The following is a 21,379-nucleotide window of genomic DNA, read 5'->3' on the forward strand; positions in this document are numbered from 1 at the left end:
TCCTCATAAAGGTGTCGTGGCGCCGTGAACATGAACAAAAGGAAACCTCACCACAGTGGGGTCTGGAGGCTAGAAGGGGGAGCCCTACCTCTCAACATCAATCACTGGAAGAACGACAGCTGCAGATCCCAACAAAAGAATCGTCCACAGTAAGGAATCGTCATCCAACAGGGAGCGATGAGCTCTGCATCTCCTACCAGGAAGAGACCACGCTGGCAACTCAGCCGACGAGAAACCATCATCGCCTTCAACTCTCACTTCTCTCCAACGGACCTGGGATCAAACGACCCCTCCCGACATCCATCTTTTCCGGAGACAGTGTTCCTCTCGTTTGCCGGACCCGCCTGTGGTCCCGCCGTTGCCCGCACGTCCTGAACTGCAATTCTCTATTACTGAATAATCCCATTTTTGCTGGTGGAAAAACTGACAGTTTATTTTTAAGTGAAGCATCAGTGAAGAACTGGACTGCCACACTCAAACCTTCTCTCGCAAGTAATCACGCTAGAAAGTGGTACAGCACACACGTTCCGCACTCCAGTACCAAACAGAGCCCGGTTCAAATCTTGGCTCACCCGTTCCATCTCTCAGGACCCACAGAGCAGTAACAGAAATATGTACGCGCGTTGCCCAAGTGAGCAGCGAACAAGACCCGGACCACGCTGCTCAGTGATACCACACCTCCTGATGTCCACAAAGCAAGCAAAGGCAACAGAAGGCAACAGGAAGATTTTGCGTTCCAGTGCACCCATTTTTGTCTTATTCCAACTACTGACAACCAGGGGCAGAGGAGACACATGAACAGCTGCACAGGTTATTTTAATTGTAAGTTAATAAAAGTCTACATCACACATGTTCTCTTACAAAATAACAACCTATAAGAGCCCGTGAAAACGGCTGAGCCAACATTACGTGCTGCTTCCGATACTTCCAAGAACTTCAACCGACTGTCCTCTTTCCCAATGTAAAAGGAAGGCGGCTAGCTGCTTGCGGAAAGACAAGTGCCTGCATTAATCAAGCCGACGTTCTGAACATGTTCTTCTTCAGTTCAGCCGTTTTCTCCTCGATTTTAGCACCACAGTCCTCTGCCGCCTTTTCAATGCCTTCATGGTACTTCTCCAAAGCAGCTTTCAAACTCAGAAAGATTTCCTAGGTGGGAAATGAACTGGAGTAAGGATTATCCCATGCATCAAGCTAACCTGATAATGAGTGGCAAGAACTCGAGCCATCTCGTTAATATGCATTAGTCATATTTTAAAGCCCCAACGATCGTATGTGCACACGCACGCACACGTGTACCGGCTCGTTTTAAAAATTCCTTCTGCAAGCTGGGCAGACACAACGAAAAAGTCTGCTACTCAGAAGAAAGCAGAGATGTGCACAACAATGCCTTGGATTCCACGATGTCAAGAACATATTTCTAATTGTCAAGGAACAGTTCCTACTTTGGAGCTTTTCATCTGTACCAGGCAAGTACCTGGGTTACTGACTGTATATACCACTACACCCTGTGCATCTGGCCCCGATCACCACTAAAAAGCTGTGTATGCAGGTCTAAGAAGTAATCGGGAGGACTGGAAAATACATGGTAGAGCCGCTTTAATAAAGCCATCAGGTAATTCTAATAAGCAATAATGAGTTTTCATAGAAACATGGGGGTGGGCTAAGAATTTAGAAAACCACGAGAGAACAATTTTTATAGATGGAATAAAATAAAAGAAGCCAGTTGGCCTCCATGCATTCTCTTCTCTCTCGTACTTTACATAGAATGATTTTGACCTTCGTATTATTCCTTTTTCTTGAACAAAACAATTCTCAAACCTCGGTACAAGAAAAAGTGGCATTCTGAAAGTTTATAGTTTCATCACTGAAATAAAATAGCAGACAGCAGTCCTTTTCCAATGGGAAGAAAAAGCAGTAAATGGGTGTGACGGGGATAATGTTCTTAATTTTAATCGTCCCTCCCATTAACTTTTTCTTAAACCTATACTTTGTCTACTACTGACCTTAGGGGTTTTTTGTTTGTTTTAAAACGTTTATTTGTTTTAAGAGAAACAGAGAGAGTGCACGTGCGAGCGATGGAGGAGCAGACAGAGGGAGAGAGAGAATCCCAAGCAGCCTCTGCACTAAGCAAGGACCGTGGACCGTGGAGCTCGACGCAGGGCTCAATCCCAGGGCCCTGAGATCACCACCTGAGCCGCTATGGAGAGTCAGATGCTTAGCCAACTGAGCCACCCACCCAGGTGCCCCACTACTTACCTAAGCTTAAGTTTTAGTGTAGACACTACCTGTTTTTGAACAAACTATATAGATTATAATTTAATATATTGCAGTTCACAGTGTTTCCAAAAAGAACAAAACTATTTCCAGACTCTGACATCTATGCAAGTGTGAGCACTCCTGCTCAAGATTCCGTGAATATAAATAGATGCTTAAGGCTAAACACTTCCCCAAATCCAAACACAGATAGTCATTAAATCCTAATACAAAAATAGAAGAGTCTTATTTAGATTTCTAAGATCTAATTGGGCATCAAATTACTACAACTATGGGATGTGAATCATTAAGAAAATAAATCAAACATTTTTGAAAGCTTTATTTCTTAAGTCTTAAAGGAAAAACAAGGTGAATTAGTTGCTAGCTTGTGTAAACACCATTTTAAAAAACTCAGCACATTCAGCAGCCATAGATCAATTTACCTTCCCAGTTCCATAGGAATGTACATTTATTCTTACTCAAAAGGAAGCTGAATAAATTTGGTAGTAAGGCAGTACTCGTGAAAAACTATTAAAACTAAGTGTTTAAATAAAGATACACAATCTAAATATCTGAACCCACCGCTTCAACACCCCCAAACCCCCGCCTTCTGAGAACAGACAGACTCTCACGGAGGAACCAAAGCCCACAGATGGAGCCAGCTAAATGAGTGACGCATCAAAGCCCATTCCAGGGCACAGCAACAGAAGCAAGCCGACCCTCATGGCCCTCACAGGACGTTAATGACAAGAAACCACAGCCCAAACAAATGCAGTTTTAGTTTCCAATTAAATTCTGTATCCAGGGGCACCTGGGTGGCTCAGTCGGGCAAGTATCCAACTTCGGCTCAGGTCACGACCTCGCGGTTTGCGAGCTGGGGCCCCGCGTCAGGCTCTGTGCTGTCAGCGCAGGGCCCACTCTGGATCCCCCGTCTCCGTCTCTCTGCCTCTCCTCTGCTCGTGCACACACGCACGCTTGCTCTCTCTCTCTCTCAAAAATAAACAGACATTTAAAATAAAAGTCCTAGAAGGCAGGGATCATGCCTTCCTTAGTCACAACTTATTCCAAGACAGGTGTAGCACCTGGCACCCAGCAGGCGCACAGGCCATTTGGAGAATGAGTGCCTGGATGAATAAAGTACAGAAAAAACAGGGAGCTCCTGTTTTCACCAGGGAAGTGTAACAACAGTGATATTCAGCGGGATGAATCTGGCAGCACTTAGGGCAGATCTGATGTAGAGAATCCTAAGTCAAGGAAGAAACTTAGCAAGTTTTTGGTACAATCCACGAGCATCACAGAATTTCGCGACAGAAGTAGACCAGAAAAGGGTGGTTGTGAACAGTGTCACTGACTTTTAAAAAATCCTAACATTAACTTGGTGACTGGACACCAGGATTATCGAAACAAAGTCCAAAATTTCAACTCTTTGTGATAGAAAGTGATGATGCCATCATATGAAGACATTGGGAAGAAATGGAGTAAAAGGGAAAGAGACAAAGGGCAGGGGGAAAGAAAAAGTGAGGAGGAGGAAGGCTGCTGGAAGATGCTGGATGTCATCTGGATGTCACTCTGAAAACGTTATTTTTGTCGAGGTGGGCAAGCCCACGGAAAATATCCAGCAGGCAGTTACGAAAGAGAGCACAGTTGAGGCCACTGGACAGAACAGGAAGAGACTATGAGAAAACCCGTCCAAATAAAGGTGGTAACTGGAAGCAGAAGAGGCAGGTATCTCTGGGAAAAAGGATATTTAAGGAAGAAAGGAATGTGAAGATCATTAGGGTCCCAGAGAATCGCACACAGCATAACTGGGCAACCGCAGTGCATCTTTTCCTTTCCACGGAGGGTGCTTATGAAAGAAGCTAAAAGGAGCTCTTTGGCAAAATGCATCGTGATTCTCCAAGGATTCAGACGCCCCCATCCTGTTCAGAACCAACGGATATTACAGGGCAGACTGGGTAAAGGTTAGAACCACCAGGCACCTTCAACAACTATCTCCCAAGTCTCGATCAGAGGTTCTCTGCCAGTCTGAAGGAAGAAAAACTTAACACAGCAAAGGGCCCAATTCTAGTCAACATTCTTATTCTGGAGAAAAAGGCATGTCGGTCAAGTGTGCGGGTGACAGCTAAGCCACGAAAAACAGTTAATGTGAGTGATACAAAGATTTCAAACGACCTTGATCCTTTGAAATCCACACTGAAGGAAATAAACGAAGCCTTGAAAAAATAGTAATAAAATTCTAAATTAAAAGTTCCAAGAAATGGCTGCATTAAAGCACGGCGAGACATTTTAACTAGGCAGAACTACATGTGGAAACGACAGGGGTCATTTAATTGATCACCAGCTCAATATGAGCCAAGGAAGCTGTTGCTCTAAAAATCCAAGCCAGGATCACACTTCATTAACAGGAGCGCCGTGCTCGGGGGCTGGCCACACCGTTATTTGGAAGGCTATGTTTAGAACCAGGCCCTACATTTTAAACAGAATAATGACAAGCAGGAAACGGGGCGGAGTGGGGGGGAGAGACAGTAAACAGGATAGTAATGAATCTGAAAATTAAGCTATATAAAGAGTGGCTGGAAAACTGGGGCTCATTAACCCAGATGAGAAGGCTGAAGGAACCCATGATCATTCTCCTCAAATGTCTGCAGTGATATTAAGCAGAGGAGGATACAGATTTGTTCCAGAGAGATCCTGGTTCACTAGGCTACAGAAATTATATTCTAAACTAAAAACGACAAGTAACATTTTAACAACCAAAGCTGTCCTGGTAAAACAGCTTGGGTGGTTATGGGCTCGGTGATACTGAAAACAATGAAGCGGAACCTATCAGTGGTTCTCAAAAGCCACAATAAAAAATTCCAGTCCGTGGACCCCGCTGCTGAGGATTCTAATTCAGGACATCCGGGTGGGGGGTTGTGTTTATTTTGCAATTCCTGTTTGAATTCTAATACAGAGCCAGTTTTAGCAATTTCATGCTAGAGGACCATCCAAGTTTACAAATATTCATGAAAAGCACACTACATAGAAGGCACCCGCCTAGGCACGGTTTCACGTACAATGATAAAAAACACGTAATTGCTGCTGTCGAGAAACTTGAAATGTTACTGGCCAGACATCTCTGCGTTGCACACAGTAACATAAGGCAAGCAGGGCTGAGGGGCAGGAAGTCCTCCCACAGTAACTGCTTCACTAACTGTGCTTGACCCTGTGATAACAAATAAATATTAATTGATTGAGTGATTTGGTTAAGAAGGAGGATTAAGTATCTCCTCTAAGATCTTTGTAAGCCACATTTTAGAGATAAACAGAGGGACAAAGGCTGAGTCTTGGTGCATATCCAGGTAAGAGGCAGGAAAAAGAGAAGCCGTTGAAATGTAGAAAGAAAAGGGAAGGGCAGAAAAAGTCAGGGCAGCACACTGGGCAGACAGGCACAGGGAAACACAGCCCTTTTCCTTTCCTTTCTTGCTTCCTTCCCTCCACAGTGGCCTCAAGACAGCCTTCGGTGTATGCACATGCACACCTACAAGTGGCCATGCAACAACCTCTTTCAAGGAGATAACAGTCCCGAGAACAGGTGAGGGGCATGTCTGCAGTGGCTTTTAGCATTCTGACTCCTGGCAAACTGGATGTGGATGGTGGAAGGTAGTGACGGCAAGTATTTAAACATTTTTCAGCTTTCGGGTTTTAGGAAACCTTGATCCAATATGGCAATATAGGTAAGGTGAAGAATAAGAAAAAAAAAAAAAGAGGCCATGGGATTTCACGTGATAAAGGGCTGTTTTCAGTGATTTCTGGTAGCAGTTTGGGCCAGTCTTGAGGATATAGGTCAAACTTCAAAAGTGAAGAGAAAATGAGGGGCTCCTGGGTGGCTCAGTCGGTTGAGCGTCCGACTTCAGCTCAGGTCATGATCTCGCGGTTCACGAGTTGAAGCCCCACGTCGGGGTCTCTGCTGACAGCTCGGAGCCTGGAGCCTGCCTCGGATTCTGTTGTCTCCTTCTCTCTCTGCCCCTCCCCTGCTTGTGCTCTTTCTCTCTCAAAAATAAAAAAAACATTAAAAAAAAAAAAAGATTAAGAGAAAATGAGCTCTAATCAACACATCAGGAATAGATTACTTCTTTGAGACATCAGCAGTTAAGAAAAGGACAGAAGGTAAACACTTTATGTTTGGCACTACACTGACATTTTGGAAGACACAAACGTGGAAGTCAAGATGTGTGTCCTCATTAAACTTGGAACTATGTACGAAATAAAATAAATACGCTGAAACAAGCAAAGAATAAAACCAGTAAGTAACTTTCAGGAATTGTGATAAAGATACCATTAAAAGTCTCCTCACACAGGGACTAACCTAAGCTATTTCGTTTCACGTAACAACTCAAACACACTGAACACTGATGATAAATCATTTGGAGAGAAACTTTTTAGAGGACATTACTTACGATCATTATGCAAGTTTACTTATCAAAAAACGGTCAGAGCCTTTCGGGAGCACCTGCTCTTAACTGTAGTCAGGCCAGGGGGAAAGACCAGTGAAGAAAAGGTACGAAGGAGACAAACAAACACAGGTGAATGGAGACAGAACCCAAGGACGTAGGAGGTCAAGTTCTGCTTCAGAGAATGGACCAACCCCGAAGATGAGGGTGACGGAACCGCCACTGTGAGCTGGTAGACGATGTGAAATTCACTTGTGAACACACACTCACTTGGGACTTCAGTCTCTCCCTTTCAGTGGCATCTTTCAGTTGCTGAATTCCCAATTTAATCTTTTGGATTTCTTGATTAATTGTGGTTACTCGCTCATAGACAGCTCCTCTTTTTTCTTGAACTTTATTGCAATCTCTAAAGGAAAACAGAGACAGCTAAATTTTAATTCCACTCAAGCATCTGAAAAGGAAAACATTAACTCTAATACCGACTCCGAAGTGATCGCATCGATTTGTTTGACAAACCTAAACCCCTTCTCAAGACATAAAAGCAAATGGATGCAAACTCCGTGTGGTGCAGCCCCCGAGGGCTATTATTTAAAGCGGAGACTTGAAGTTACACTCCCCCAGGTGTCTTCACTCCTGTACTACGGGTGGGGATGTGAATCAGTACAACTTTTCTGCAAGGCGGATTGGCCACAAATACAAAATCCACCGCTTCTGCCCTTTTTCTTCATCCGCATGAGGCAGAACAAAGGAAATCTTCACCATATACAGGCTGAAACATGGGTCTTATGGGCATACATGCGGTGCGTACTCTAAAAATACAGTCTCTGGGGCGCCTGGGTGGCTGAGTCAGTTAAGTGTCTGACTTGGGCTCAGGTCATGATCTCGTGGTTCATGGGTTGGGGCCCCGCGTCGGGCTCTATGCTGACAGCTCGGAGCCTGGAACCTGCTTCGGATTCTGTGTCTCCATCTCTCTCTGCCCCTCCCTGGCTCACACTCTGTCTCTCTTGCTCTCAAAAATAAATAAATATTAAATAAATAAACAAACAAACAAACAAAAGGGAACTGACAGGAAGCACACTGGCTAACAACAATAACATGCTTACTGAAGTATTAATTCTTACTAGATTAAAAAACGGGGGCAACCTTTTCTCAAAACAAAACATGGATGCTATAATGCCATAGCCCAGCTGGACTGTAAGACGGGCCAGGCGGTTCATCTTCCGAGAGGGCACGGACATGAGCAGAGATACCAGAGGCCCTTCTGGAGAACCAGGCAAAGGAAACACTAACTAGTGTGATGTACGGAAAAGGAAAAACCGAGGACCTACAACATCTCTCCATCCACACACAGCATTAGGAGATTCATAATGAATTCATCTCTGGTCACCCAAAGGCGGGACACCTTTTTGAGATTACAGGAGCTTTGGAATCTTAGGGAGGTGACAACATGCTAGCTTTCCCCGCTTATTTTCTCTAACACATTGAAGTGACAATGACTCCATACTCAATCACCGTGCGTTTGTACTGCTTGACGTCCTCGTGCTTCTTATTTATTTTGAATTGTGCTGTGGCAAGTTTTTCCTTCTTCCCAATCATCAGTCTTTTGAAGGAATTTTCTTCAGTCTTCAGTTTCTTCAGTTCTGACTCATCACTCTCAATTTGGTCCTCCAAGTTCAGGCTCTGCGTTTTAACACAAGGACGTAAAGTCAATACAACCCATTAGGATTTATAAACAAGAGGAATGTCTATTTCTTGGATGAGCTCTACGAAGATACAGTTGGAAGGTGAGAAAAACCAGGACCGTCCGGAGGGCACGGGAAGGCGCCGGGGACCCTGGGAAAGGACGGGACACCCGGCGAGGGGTCCGTACGGGGTCGCTCATCAGTGAGGATGAGGACAGAGCCATGTGCTAGGAGGACCGGCCGAGAGGCTGTGCCGAGGGCGCTGGGCCTGAACTAAGGTAGGAGGAACAAGGAGAAAGGGGAAGTGCAACACGTGTCAAGGAGAAAGGGGAACTGTTACAGCAGGTGCACCTCAATCTTCTTGCTGACTCTAGACGGCAGATAAGGGAGTACGCGCTTGGGAAAGATTACCCCAGGCAACCTCACCTTCTACCCCTCTCTTCCCTCAAAGAAGTCCTTTATCAAATGCAAAGTCAGTGATCCTGGGGATAGTCTGGATTACTATGATAGAGTGAAGACGTGACAAAGGATTTTCCAGCTTCCAGCCTGAGAAACTTAAGTAACATTAGTATACCTGTGGACCCCCAGAGCAGGGCCTACATTGTAAACCTAAATCTCCTTATAGACCCCAGGGACGGCGCATTTGCAACTGTTAGTACAGGTTTAAAATTCCATTACTTTTCCCCCAAAATACACATGGCAATATGCCATGTTACTGAATTTATTATTCATCTCATCTGAAAGTTTAACATAGGCCTTCCCACTACTGTGTGCAACAAGAAAACTGTTTTGGGGCGCCTGGGTGGCTCCGTCGGGATCCAACTCAATCTCGGCTCAGATCATGATCTCACGGTGCGGGAGATCGAGCCCCATGTTAGGCTCTGTGCTGACAGCTCAGAATCTGCTTGGGATTCTCTGTCTCCCTCTCTCTGCCCCTCCCTGACTCTTTCTCTCTTTCTCTCTCTCTCTCAAATATAAAATAAGGTAAGTATTTAAAAACAAAAAAAGAAGAATGTTTCGTTGCCCAGCATACACTGCCACATCTATTATTCTCTAGGATGACCTTGCTTTTCTTTAGGAAATAGTAACAAAAAGTAAAAGCAAATCCAAGCAACTATAGTAAACCATTACATAATAAAAGCATTAAAATGCTACATAATACAAACCTCCTTTAAGATGTTGGTTAACTTTTCCCTATTGTCTGCAAGGTCCTGTATTTTCTTCTGATATAACTGTACCTCCAGCTGACATGAAGGCAAGCACTCAACTGAGTCTCTGTAGATTTCGTATTTCTCCATCACTTCTTGCTTTGAGAGAGAAAACAAAAAACATAAAAGCCAGTGTGATAGTCTCCTTTATGAAACTGCAGTACTGTGTTTGCTCTTAAATAATTTCTGCACTTAATACTGAAAGCTTAAGAGCAGAGAACAATTAAGTTTCTGGGTCAGGGAGAAAGCACTATTACTGACACGTGTCTAAGTACATATAATTATGCTTCCTAATTGCCAGATATCCTTGCACAGTGGAGAACTGCCACAATTTTACTAAATCACTCACTGAAGTACCTTCCAAAGGTTATTCATGGTGAGTTTAAGAGAGTTCGTGTCTGCTAATATTCAAACTACTCCTAATTACTCCTGGGCAATCGTATTACCAATGATAATCTTCCTGTTCATCTTTCTAATAACCATTGCTACAGCAGATTCTTTTTAAAAGATTAATTCGTCTTCTGAAATTAGAAAATGAGCATGTTTACTACAACCCCTGGAACAACAGGCTTCCTTTCCTTCTCCCAGGGGCCCGTCCCCGTCCCCGCCCACCTTATTGGCCAACTGGACTTTGTCCTCAGTGAAACGCTTCATCAGATGACTGCTCACTTTTCTGTTGTCTTTTTCTTCCCAATTTGTAAATACTTTTGCATCTCTGAGTGTCATAGATATAACCCCTTTACCTCTCATGCACTATAAACATGTTCCATAGGTCTTCTTTTCCCTACAGATTTGGATTTCCTATCTTAATTTAAAAAAAAAAAAAAAAAAAAAAAATCTAGCCCAGTTCAAGATTATACAAATGTTCTCCTAAAATTTCTAAAATTAAGTTTTAATCCACATAGAATTTACTTTTGTAAATGGCACAAGGTGTAGACCCAGCTCCCTTTTCTTCTAAATGAATGGCCAACTGAGCCAGAACTGTTTACTAAATAAACTACACTTTTCTCTTAAATACTCAGATCTATTTGTTGGCTTTCATTTCCGTTCTGCTGTCTATTCCTGTAATAGGATCTTAATGATCAGGAATGGCTGGAATAACGAATTCAGAGATAAACCAGAAATGTTCCTTTAATGGAGTTTAAAAACCCTGCCTCACAAAGGATGCTAAATTGTCCACCCACTTCTACTTCTGTCCCTGTCCACCTCCATCCATCTCCCACAGTGACCCATCATCTTTTTAAACATAAATTATATCATGTTCCAACATCCCCCTTTTAAACTAGTCAGTGGTATGTCCTGCTCCCACAGTAAAACCCAGCACCCTGAAAAATCTGCCAGTTTTTCTATCATCACCTCATGCCATTCCCCTTCTTACGTTTAAGGTGTTATTCTTTGAATATACCTTGCTCCCTTCTACCTCAGAGAATTTGCAAATGCTGTTCCCACTCCTCAGATGCTCTTCCATGCATTTAGTAGGATAAACATTGTTTATCCTTCAGATGTCAGCATCAATTTCTACTTCCTTCCCCCTCCACTCCCAGAGTTCCAAAATATTAAATTAGACCACCATCATTGCATTATTTCAAAGAACCCCATATTATTTTGTTCGTTTCTCTTTTTGGCACTTTTTAAAAAGTATTTTTAGAACAGTTTTAGGTTCACAGTAAAACTGAGCAGCAGGTACAGGGATTTCCCATGTACTTCCTACCCCAACACATGCACACCCTACGCATTTTCATAATACATATTATAATCCGTAATTATGTAATTGATTATAAACTTAATACCTTTCTCCATCATATAAAGTAAGCAGGTCTCACAAGGACAAAGAATTTCTATTTTGATCATCCAGGACAAGGTCTCAAAACTTTGTTGTATAATTGAACAAATGTCTTAAAATTGTACTTCCTTTCCCTACACCTGCTTTAGAGAAGAGCTATATCTTAGAGACAAGGGCAAGAAGCTTGAGAAAAAAAGAAATGTAGATAAACTGGATACCACAAAATTAACACACCACTAAGCAAGAGTTGCTAAAAAGAAAAAATACATATAGAGAAAAGCATTAAAATTTTTTTAAATAAAAAGGAAATTCACCCTGGAATTTTTAAGTTTCTGGACAGTATCTTTCATTTTTTCTTTATAATTCTTTAGTTTCTCTGGAGAATCCACAATTTTTGTTTTCAAACTCTCTTGCACTTCTTTCAAAGAAACTACGGACAATTTTAGTTCATTCTGTTGAGAAAACATATTTATATTAGATACAGTAATAAAACTGGTAACTTACCATTACGACAACGGAAAAGGACAAAGGAACGGGGTCTCTGCTCGCCGTGGTGGGGGCGGCTGTACAACTACGACCCTGTCACTCGCCTGCGTATTTGTTCCCATTCGTCTGTGGGCCGAAGACCAAGCCCCTGAGCAGGACATTCAAAGGCCCTTTGCCGTGTACCCCTCCCGTCCTCGCCAGGGTCCTCTTCCACCAGGGCCCCGCTCTACCTACGACCTGCTAACGTCAGGCCTAGGCTCGGAAGGTGCCAGCGATGTCTCTCTGATCAGCACGGTCCTTCTGAAAACCGTCAGCCCTGTGCCGCCTGTGAGCTCCATTAATCCTTGGAAATCCTGCCCCCACTGCCTTTACGTCCTTCTATAAACAACACCATCACTGTTCAGGGGACGCTATCCGTATGTACTTCGTATGTGTTGCTGACTTTGGCTGGGTGACCTGGAGTTGTGTAAAGTTCTTTTGTGTTCCCAGAGCACACACCAAGCACTAGCACTGGGGGGGGTGATCGACACATGCTCGCTGAATTAAAACAAATTTCCTTAGTCTCCCGAATTTCAAACCACCCGGGGAACTGAGGTGAAGGGCATCAGAAAACGCTATTAAAACTTCTCTGTAAGTGTAAGGGCGCCTGGGTGGCTCAGTCAGTTGAACCTCTGACTCTCGATTTCGGCTCAGGTCGTGATCTCACGGTTCGTAGGTTCAAGCGCGGAGCCTGCTTGGGATTCTCCCTCTCTCCCTCTCTTTCTGCCCTTCCCCTGTTCATGTTTCTCTCTCTCTCTCAAAATAAATAAATATTAAAAAAAAAAAAAATCTCTGCAAGTCTAAAATTATATAAAAAGAAAAATATTCACATGAACTTCCTCCCAAAGTATTAGCTGATAAATTACATTGTTTTGAAACACTCTATGACTCAATGAATCGATATAGAAAGGTTTCCAAGAAATATGAAGTGCAAGAACCAATTACAGATCAACATACAACACAAAACGCAATAGTTTCTACGAAAGCAGAATAATGAAAAAGCAAGACAACCATATGCCTCTACACAGGTGCACACCATGTCAGGGAAAAGGACGGGAGGGTGTGGCCTGCAGGGTAAGCGGGCCCAGAGAAGAGGGGCTTTGTGTCTCACTCGCTGTCCCTTGTCTCTCCCTGCATATATAACGATACACACGTTATGCCATTTGAGTGTTTCACGACAGGAAGGTACTGCTATGTGGCTCGTGTAACCTGTCTACAAGTTATTTTTTTTAACTAAGAAGTACCACAACTGATCTCACCTTTTTTCCAACTAACTCGGGGAGGCAAGTTGAATGTTTGAAACAGTGTGTCTGTTATTTTAGTAGACCGCCCCACTGTCCGCTCCCTCATGCTCCACAAAACTAGTGATCACTTTCCTTCCAATTGATACTGACTTTCATCACAGTTTTTCCCTTTATAAAAAGCTTAGATTGGATATTATAATTACAAAATGATTTTATTTTAATGTAGCTTTAAATGGGACAGAAAGAAATGAATAATAAAACTGAACCACAGCCAATACTACTCAGATAAAAGCCTTTGCTAATAAAAAGAGTGACAGAAAAACAAGGAACATGTTCCACCAAAGTAAATTTCAGGTGGATCTAAAGTGTCAGCGTTAACAGGGAAGCCATAAAAGTACAACGAGACAATGTGGGATTAAACAAATGAGAAGTGGGACGGTATTTTCTACGTAAAGAACTCAAGCCACAAACCATGAAGGCCATGTCTATACATTTTACCACATTGAAAACATAAGCCTTCTAATGGGGAAAAAATGATGAATTTAAAAGACAAATAGTTAATACCCCAAACTCCTAAATCTTCTTTAAAAAAAATGAAATAAGCAGGGTGCCCGCGTGGCTCAGTTGGTTGAGCGTCTGACTTTGGCTCAGGTCATGATCTCACGGCTCGGCTCGTGAGTTCGAGCCCCGCGTCGGGCTCGGTGCTGACAGCTCGGAGCCTGGAGCCTGCTTCGGATTCTGGGTCTCCCTCTCTCTCTGCCCCTCCCCCACTTGTGCTCTGTCTCTCTCTCAAAAATAAGTAAACATTAAAAAAATAAATTAAAAAAATGAAATGAAAAGAACGCAGATAGCTTACAAAATAAGAAATAACAGTAAACCATTGAATCAAGATGTCAAAATCACTAAGAATCAAAAAAAATCAAAATTAAAATGAGGTGTTTTTTTTCCTACAAAAGTGACAAAGAGAGCAAACTAAAAACATCCAATTTTGGCAAGAGTGTAGGGAAAAGAACACTCATATTGTATCAGTAGAAATGCAAGTTGATATCTTTTTAGAAGTCAGTTTAGCAAGGTGGATCAATTTTAAATACTTTTTCAAGTTTATTTATTTATGTTTGAGAGACAGACAAAGAGAGTGAGCAGGGGAAGGGGAAGGAGAGAGGGAGAGACAGAATCCCAAGCAAGCTCCGCACGGTCAGCACAGAGCCTGACGCGGAGCTCGAACTCACAAACCGTGAGATCACGACCTGAGCCAAAACCAAGAGTCAGAGGCTCAACCGACTGAGCCACCCAGGGGCCCCTCGGTGGGTCGATTTTACACGTGTGTTCCCCTTAACCCAGAAATCCTACATGTGGGAATTTATTCCAAGATGAAGGGCAGCAGGTGCACAAATATCGACGCCCGTACGTGTGTAGCCCGTACACGCTGCTGTCCGATCGCAGAAAAATTAGAAGCCAGCGGACGTCTATCAACAGGACACTAGAAGTAGCTACGTTAGCCCAACGCACAACCATGGGTAACCATTTAGATGATGAGGATCGACGGTGACGTGCTAACTCTCTACACTCTTTTGTTACGTGAAAGCAGGCAGGTCTGAGGCGTGAAGGGTCTAGCATTCCCCGTGTACAATCACACGTGCTTGTCCGCAGAGACAAGCGTCATCTGGGACACATCTCAGACTGTGCGGGAGCTTTCAGGTGATTTTCGCTTTCCTCACACATTTCTGTGTTTCCGTTTTTTGACAGTAGTCAGCTATTGTATTTAAATTGAGAAAAGTTCAATTAGTCTCGTTTTAAGGAGAAAGGGAGAAACATGTGACCGTAACACACACAGTTCAAACATTCCTCACATAACACAGTCAAACCTTCAGGGCTAGTTATATGAAAAGGAGCTTACCAAACGCTTGGTTTTCTCTGAAATCTCTGACTTCTTTTGGGAATTTCCGTCTTGTAGCACTATCTAAGGAAAAAAGCAAACAACTCTTCTCTAATGATTCAAAATAGATTTAAATTTGCCACTAACATAAAGGTAAGAAAGAAGAGGAGTTAAATGGATTAGACCATAATATATATTCTCAAACTTATCTATTTGTGATACCACTGCTCCAAAACAAGTATCTAACAGCTCCTCTACTAAGCAGTGAAGTCCAAATAAGTGCATAAGTACTTATGTCCTAACAACGCAGTAGCCCTCTGAAAAAGCAATATATACAAATTGAAAGAAATAGATGTTTATTTTATTCTCAAATAACCACAACTACTCCCAAATAGGATGTGTGTACCTGTTGCACACTGCACAAATGCACACATCTTGGAATCAGATTGGACTCAGACATTCTCATTTCCTGTTCTGAGATTTTTTCACGTAGTACTGGTTTTTTAGCATGGCCAATGTCAAAACCCAGGTTCACAAAGACACGAAAGGAAGTTAATGTGAGTTGTTGGAACTGTGGACTATCTTGAACTGGTGGTTCAAGCAGGGTATGGCAGATGCTGCTTATCATTGTTTCCCTTGAAATTTTAAAATATCCTGAAGCACCCCTGCGGGTTCGCTGTGGTGTCCAGGGTGCCATGGGACAGTTTGGGAACGGCGGGAGCAGAAAAAGGGAAATCCTAAAAAACTCTAGTCAAGGAGACAGCGTGTAACTCTGACAACACGAATAAATAACTCATGGTCAACAGAAGTATACATCCATTCTAAGGGGCACAAGTGGGCACAGCAAGGTACCCTGTATCTTTAGCAACTGGAAGTAACATTCCCTTACCCCTCCACACCCACCAAAAAAAAAAAAAAAAAAGCGGTGTTTTTAAATTTTAAGCTAACAACCGTGAAAATAAAACGAGACCTCGCTCACATGGAGTCGGGAGGCCAGGAGGGGGAGCCCTCACCCCGCACCACTCCATGTCAATTACAGGAAGCCTCGGCAACCGCAGGCCCAATGCTGGCAGGAGGTTCATGGCATCTCCACTGGGAATCAACTCCCCCAACCACCGCGCCACTCAGCCAAGGAGAAGCCACCAGCAGCCTCAACTTCTGCTTTTCTTCCGTGGACTTTCTTTCAAAGTCGCCCCTCCCAACCCCCTCCTTCTCCATAAAGTAACATCGCTCTCCTCGTCCGACTAGCCCTCGGCTCGTGCTCAGCTGACGTGTACCAAGCTGCAACTCTCTGCTCTTCCCACATAAACCCATTTTTGCTGATAAGATTAACTGGCTGTTTCATTTTTACGGTCAACACAGCTGATACCGTTTTCTGACGAAACTCTTGATTCAGTGATTGCTGCAGCTCCTGAATATCATCTGAAAGCTGCTTGAACTCTGCTTGTTCTTCGACTGGAACAGAACTAAACATAGCAAAATAGATTAAAATGACACATATCAAGTTCTTAACTGTGCAAGGCCAAAACCGTCCCTGTCCTCAAATAACTCAGATGAAAAAACAAGAAACAAAAAACTGTTTTCATGTGTCTGAATTCTCATCCTTTCATGTGACAGGGGTTTAAAATAGATGACCTGACCTCTACGACACAGAAAATAAAAATCAGATGGGCTCCTTCGGCCTCCCACCTCCCAATCTATGGATGGACTCCTCTGCACTCATACCTGCCCCTTCTAACTCGGCTCCTGATACGAGGGGCGGGACATCCCTTTCTGTTCGTGACGGTTCCTGCCTGGCTGCTCTCCTCCCCTCTCTCTCCTGGGTCCCGCATTCCTTTACTCTGCCCGTCCTTCCTACCAGCACTTGCCCACGTAAAGGTCTCTGCCCTGCGCGTGGCTCTCAACTTCGGTTTTGAGACGCGGTCTAGAACTGTGGTTTTTGCTATCACTTCCCTGGCTGCTAGCGCGCCGAATAATCTTGACATGCTTTCAACTGGCTATTTGCACGTATTCCTCCGTAAATCCCGTTTTCAACCTTTGCCCATTTTTCTCTCATCCTTTGGCTCCTGGTTTGTACATGTGTGTATCAGGCTTCGTTAGGGACAGGGCCGTTCTGCTGCACATGCTGGAAACACCTGCTCCTGGTTTGTTCCTCATCTTTCCCCTTGGCTCACGCCAAATTTACCTGTTACATTTTACTACCTGCCTCCTACCCCTAGACTTCACAGCTCCCGGCTGTCTCTAAATCTACACACGGACAGGTGAGGAATGTTCTCCCTGAAGCAGGTCAACTCAAAACCGTCAAGAAATCAGAAGGGATAAAAAAAAAAATCCCTCTGCTCAAAGTCTATGTACCTGACCAAGAAATCACAACTCCTGAATGACTCTCCCCACTGACCAACGAAGCAAAACAAAGCTCTGTTGAAGGAGTAAAACTTGCCCAGAATTAACAGACCTTAAGGAACAGAGGCCAGTTAGTCCCCTACACTAGTAACTCCAGACACAACTTAGGAGGTAAGTTCACGGCTTTACACATTTCAGGCTAATTTCACTAACCACAAGGATAAAGTTAAAGAATATATTATGTACGAAGAGTTAGAAAGAAGGAAAGCTAGTTTTTCTTTTTAGAACAGGTAAACTTAGACCGTCTGCTATTTAGTGAGGGCAGTGGGGGAGACCTGAAGGGGACCGCAGGACTGCAAAGTCCTACCCGCGATTCACTCTGCGCCCCGAAACCGTACTTATTCGTAAATCTCCGACTTACTCAAGTCTCTCCAGTTTCATCAGTGCCTCCTGGTGTGCCGTATTCAACTGGTGCATTTTGTCCACAGAAGATTTCTGTTAAAGCAAATTTTGTATTAGTGCTTTTCAATATAAACAGCGATGTGTTTCAAAAAACATCTACCGGTTCACACCACAGAATGCTTACCCCTCATCTTTCACCACCAGAAATAAGAAATTTGAGAACAGGCATTCGTGATGAGTGAACTAGAAACTTTCTTGTTCACACACAAATGCCCAGTTCCTACCATAGGCAGGCACTGCGCTAAGTGCCAGGAACAATACCCAAGAAGGCGAAGTTACACTTCGGACTTAAGTAGCTCCTTGAAGAGTCAGACACACGCACGGAAGACCGCAGAGCAACCTGCTACAGGACTAGATACAATGACACCCAAACCCGACGTGGGTAACGGCTGGGGAGGAGTGTCCCCGGGGCTTCGTGAAACCAACAGATGTTTGAGCTGTGGCTTAAAAAATGAGAAATCAGCCAAGCAAAACTGTATGTTTCTGTGTGTGTAGCAAATACGTGTGTAAGCTCTGGAGAGTGTGTGATGTTGAGGAAGTATAAGCTTAACGGGATTTGTGCAAGGAAGCACTTACATATACACTCAGTGTAGCTGGAGCTTAAGTTCTAATTGTCTGGTGGTCCTCTGGCACTCTTCTAAGAATATGATAACCCCACACTGAGGACAGATGGAAACAAATCACCCAGATGACCCATAATCTTTCCAAATTCTCTAAATTGTTGACGAAACGAGTTTCCATCTGTTAGAGTGATTTACTTGGCTTGAATCTTGTAACACAATGTTGGGCAAGCTTGATAAACAGAACATCCTTTTAGGCTATTTTTTAGAAAGCAAATACAAACCTCAAATATCTAATTAAATAAAAACAGACAGATTCGTTACTATTTCTCTTCCCTTACAATTCCTAATATAGGAAAAGGAGCCTCAGCTACAAGAAGAAAACAAAAGGGAACAAAAGTTCCCTAACATGATCAAATAGCAAAGAAAAACTCCTTTTGAGAGAGGCTTTCCAGTCATTAAAATCAACTTCACATAAATATTAAAATAAATTGGGCTCTAACAGCCATACGACAATTAGATACCCACGACAACTATTTCAAAACAGGTTAGTAGCTCATAAATGATGTTACTGATCTGCTATGTGACCCCAAAATATATTTAAATCTTACGTATTGCCAAAGAAATTCCATGTATGTCTCACGGCACGCTTCTCTGAAGTGAATAAAGTTGATAATGCCACTTAAAAACCGACTTGTTCGTTTTGCCTCTAAAACAGAAAGCAAGACTCCTTAAATAAATCCTGGAGACAATGTGAAAATAAAAATTCATCCTCTCCCACTATATACGTGGCTCAGTTTATAGAATAAAACCGAGAATTTGCTATAATTAGCCAAAGTGCAAAAAAAATGTGCTCTAATATAAAGATCAGAATGATCTTTGCATTAATAACTAAAAAAGAAAAAAAAATGGCAAATCATTTCTGGCTGAGAGAGAATGATAGGGAGCAGATTTACTCTCCCATCTTAAACAACTAGGAAACCAGACAAAATGTATGAAGCAACAGATTTTAGACACCGGACAACAGGCACCACAGGACAGCAGTCCCCAAGACAAACGCATGAGTGAACCCTGTTCATGCACCAGCCTGCTACTTGGGACTTTTCAGGCTGGGAGGGAAGGACACCATCAGAACTCACAGGTCCTGCTGAGTCACAGAGATAGAGTGTGGAGTTTGGGGAGCCCAAGGCAACTAGAATTTATGAGTTCTAGATGCCTTGGCCTCTCCAAACTAATATCTTCCTGACAGCCTTTATTCTATACAGATATCGTTTGTTCAGGAACACAGAGAGACACATCAGCATTATAAAGAGATGATTTTTAATTTTTTTTAATGTTTATTTATTTTTGAGAGAGAAGACAGAGTGTGAGCAGGGTTGGTGGGGGGTGGAAGGTTGCAGAGAGACAGAGAGAGAGAGAGAGAGAGAGAGAGACAGAATCGGAAGCAGGCTCCAGGCTCCAAGCTGTCAGCACAGAGCCTGACGTGGGGCTCAAACTCATGAACTGTGAGATCGTGACCTGAGCAGAAGTGTGAGGCTTAACTGAGACTGAGCCACCCAGGTGCCCCGGGGAAGAATTTCTTTTTTAAGGCCCGAATCAAACTTTTATACTTAAAAAATATCTGAAATGAAAAATACACCAGATGGGATGATCAGCAGAACGGCCTGAGAGATGGATATATTAGTGAAAATGAAGACAGGACAATCAAACCTATCTACAAGGCCAGAGAGAAAAAATGAATAGAGTATCTATGAGCCGAGAGACATCAAGTAGCATAACAAACGTGTCATCGGAGCCCCACCAAAAGAACTGGCAGAAAAAACTTGTAACAGATATCTGAATATTTTCCAACTTTGATAGACACTATAGACATAGGCAAGGAAGTGAGCAAATCTAAGTTGGGTCAGGGGGAACACGACAAAGAGAAATGCCCCAAAAAGCACATCATAATCGAACTGCTAAAAACTTACGATAAGGAGAAAGTCTTACAAGCAACCAGACGGAGGAGAACCAAAAGAGGTAAGTCCAGACTAAATAAGCAAGTGGTTTGGATTATGAACTTTCATGCAGGAAGAGTTGCAAATGCCTTGGGAATTGGAGCGGAGAGGCCCCAGAAGACGTGGGATGCTAGAAGGCGACGTGTCTAGTGGAAAGGTAGACTAGGGAAAGAAAATCTCTCACGCCAGTGAGGAAAATGTCAGGTAACGCTGTCTCTTAGCCTTATCTCTGGCAAGAAGACAAACACTGAGAATTCTAAACCCGGAGCCGACTACCATAGGGATTTCCGGTTTGAATTCAACTACATATGTGGTCTGAGAACTACCAAAATTAGGAATTAAAAAGTGATTTTGTCCAATGATAACCCCGGAACAACTGCCAAAGGCAAAAAAGTATCTCAGGAGGGATGTGGCCTCAACCCCAGAAGCAGAAGACCGCAGGACTACTCTGTTAAAGACAGACTGTTGAAGACAAGCTTAAATTTACACTCCAAAGGCACACGTGCATGTGTACGTGAGTGCACACACACACACGCGCACAACACACAGAAGAAACAACCTGTCATCAGTGTGTGGGATGCAGCTAAAGCAGGACGAAAGGGAAATTTATAGCACTAAACACCTGTATTAGGAAAGAAGAAAGCTGTCACATTCATGTCCTCAGCTTCTACTTAAAAAAAAAAAAACAAACAAAAAAAAACCCAAAAAAAACAGTGGGAAAATAAAGAGCAAATCCAAAGAAAGCATGAGAAGAGAAGGAATAACAATAAGCCCAGAAACCAATAAAATAGAGAAAAGAAATAAAATACAGAAAAATCAATGAAATCAAAGGCTGGTTCTCCAAAAAGATAAAATTGATAAGCCTCTAGCCAGACGGGTCCGGGAAAAACAAGAGTGAAAAAGAAATGATAAATATTAGAATGAGACAGGGGACTTCACTACTGAGCCCAAAGACTGTTAAAAAATGATACAGGAAAATTACGAACAACTTTATGTTAATAAACTGCCAACTT

General features: G+C 43.0%; 1 protein-coding gene across 2 annotated transcripts in view; it reads right to left on the reverse strand.

Annotated features, from left to right (window-relative positions):
* Window positions 1-797: 797 nt before the first annotated feature.
* Window positions 798-21,379, reverse strand: part of NUF2 (NUF2 component of NDC80 kinetochore complex) — a 29,464-nt gene continuing 8,882 nt past the window's right edge. The window contains exons 6-14 of one of the 2 annotated variants that reach the window (XM_042925878.1): window positions 18,981-19,078; window positions 17,769-17,842; window positions 16,374-16,470; window positions 15,026-15,088; window positions 11,674-11,811; window positions 9,535-9,675; window positions 8,191-8,366; window positions 6,957-7,092; window positions 798-1,146 (exon numbers count right to left, since the gene is read on the reverse strand). In XM_042925878.1, the coding sequence (XP_042781812.1) occupies window positions 1,012-1,146; window positions 6,957-7,092; window positions 8,191-8,366; window positions 9,535-9,675; window positions 11,674-11,811; window positions 15,026-15,088; window positions 16,374-16,470; window positions 17,769-17,842; window positions 18,981-19,078 (1,058 nt within the window). In that variant the 3' untranslated portion in view covers window positions 798-1,011. Of the gene's footprint in view, window positions 1,147-6,956; window positions 7,093-8,190; window positions 8,367-9,534; window positions 9,676-11,673; window positions 11,812-15,025; window positions 15,089-16,373; window positions 16,471-17,768; window positions 17,843-18,980; window positions 19,079-21,379 lie in introns of those variants that run through there. The other variant, XM_042925879.1, reaches the window with a different exon arrangement.

This window comes from Panthera leo, chromosome F3 (genome assembly GCF_018350215.1).
Source record: "Panthera leo isolate Ple1 chromosome F3, P.leo_Ple1_pat1.1, whole genome shotgun sequence".
NCBI classification, from domain to species: Eukaryota; Metazoa; Chordata; class Mammalia; order Carnivora; family Felidae; genus Panthera; species Panthera leo.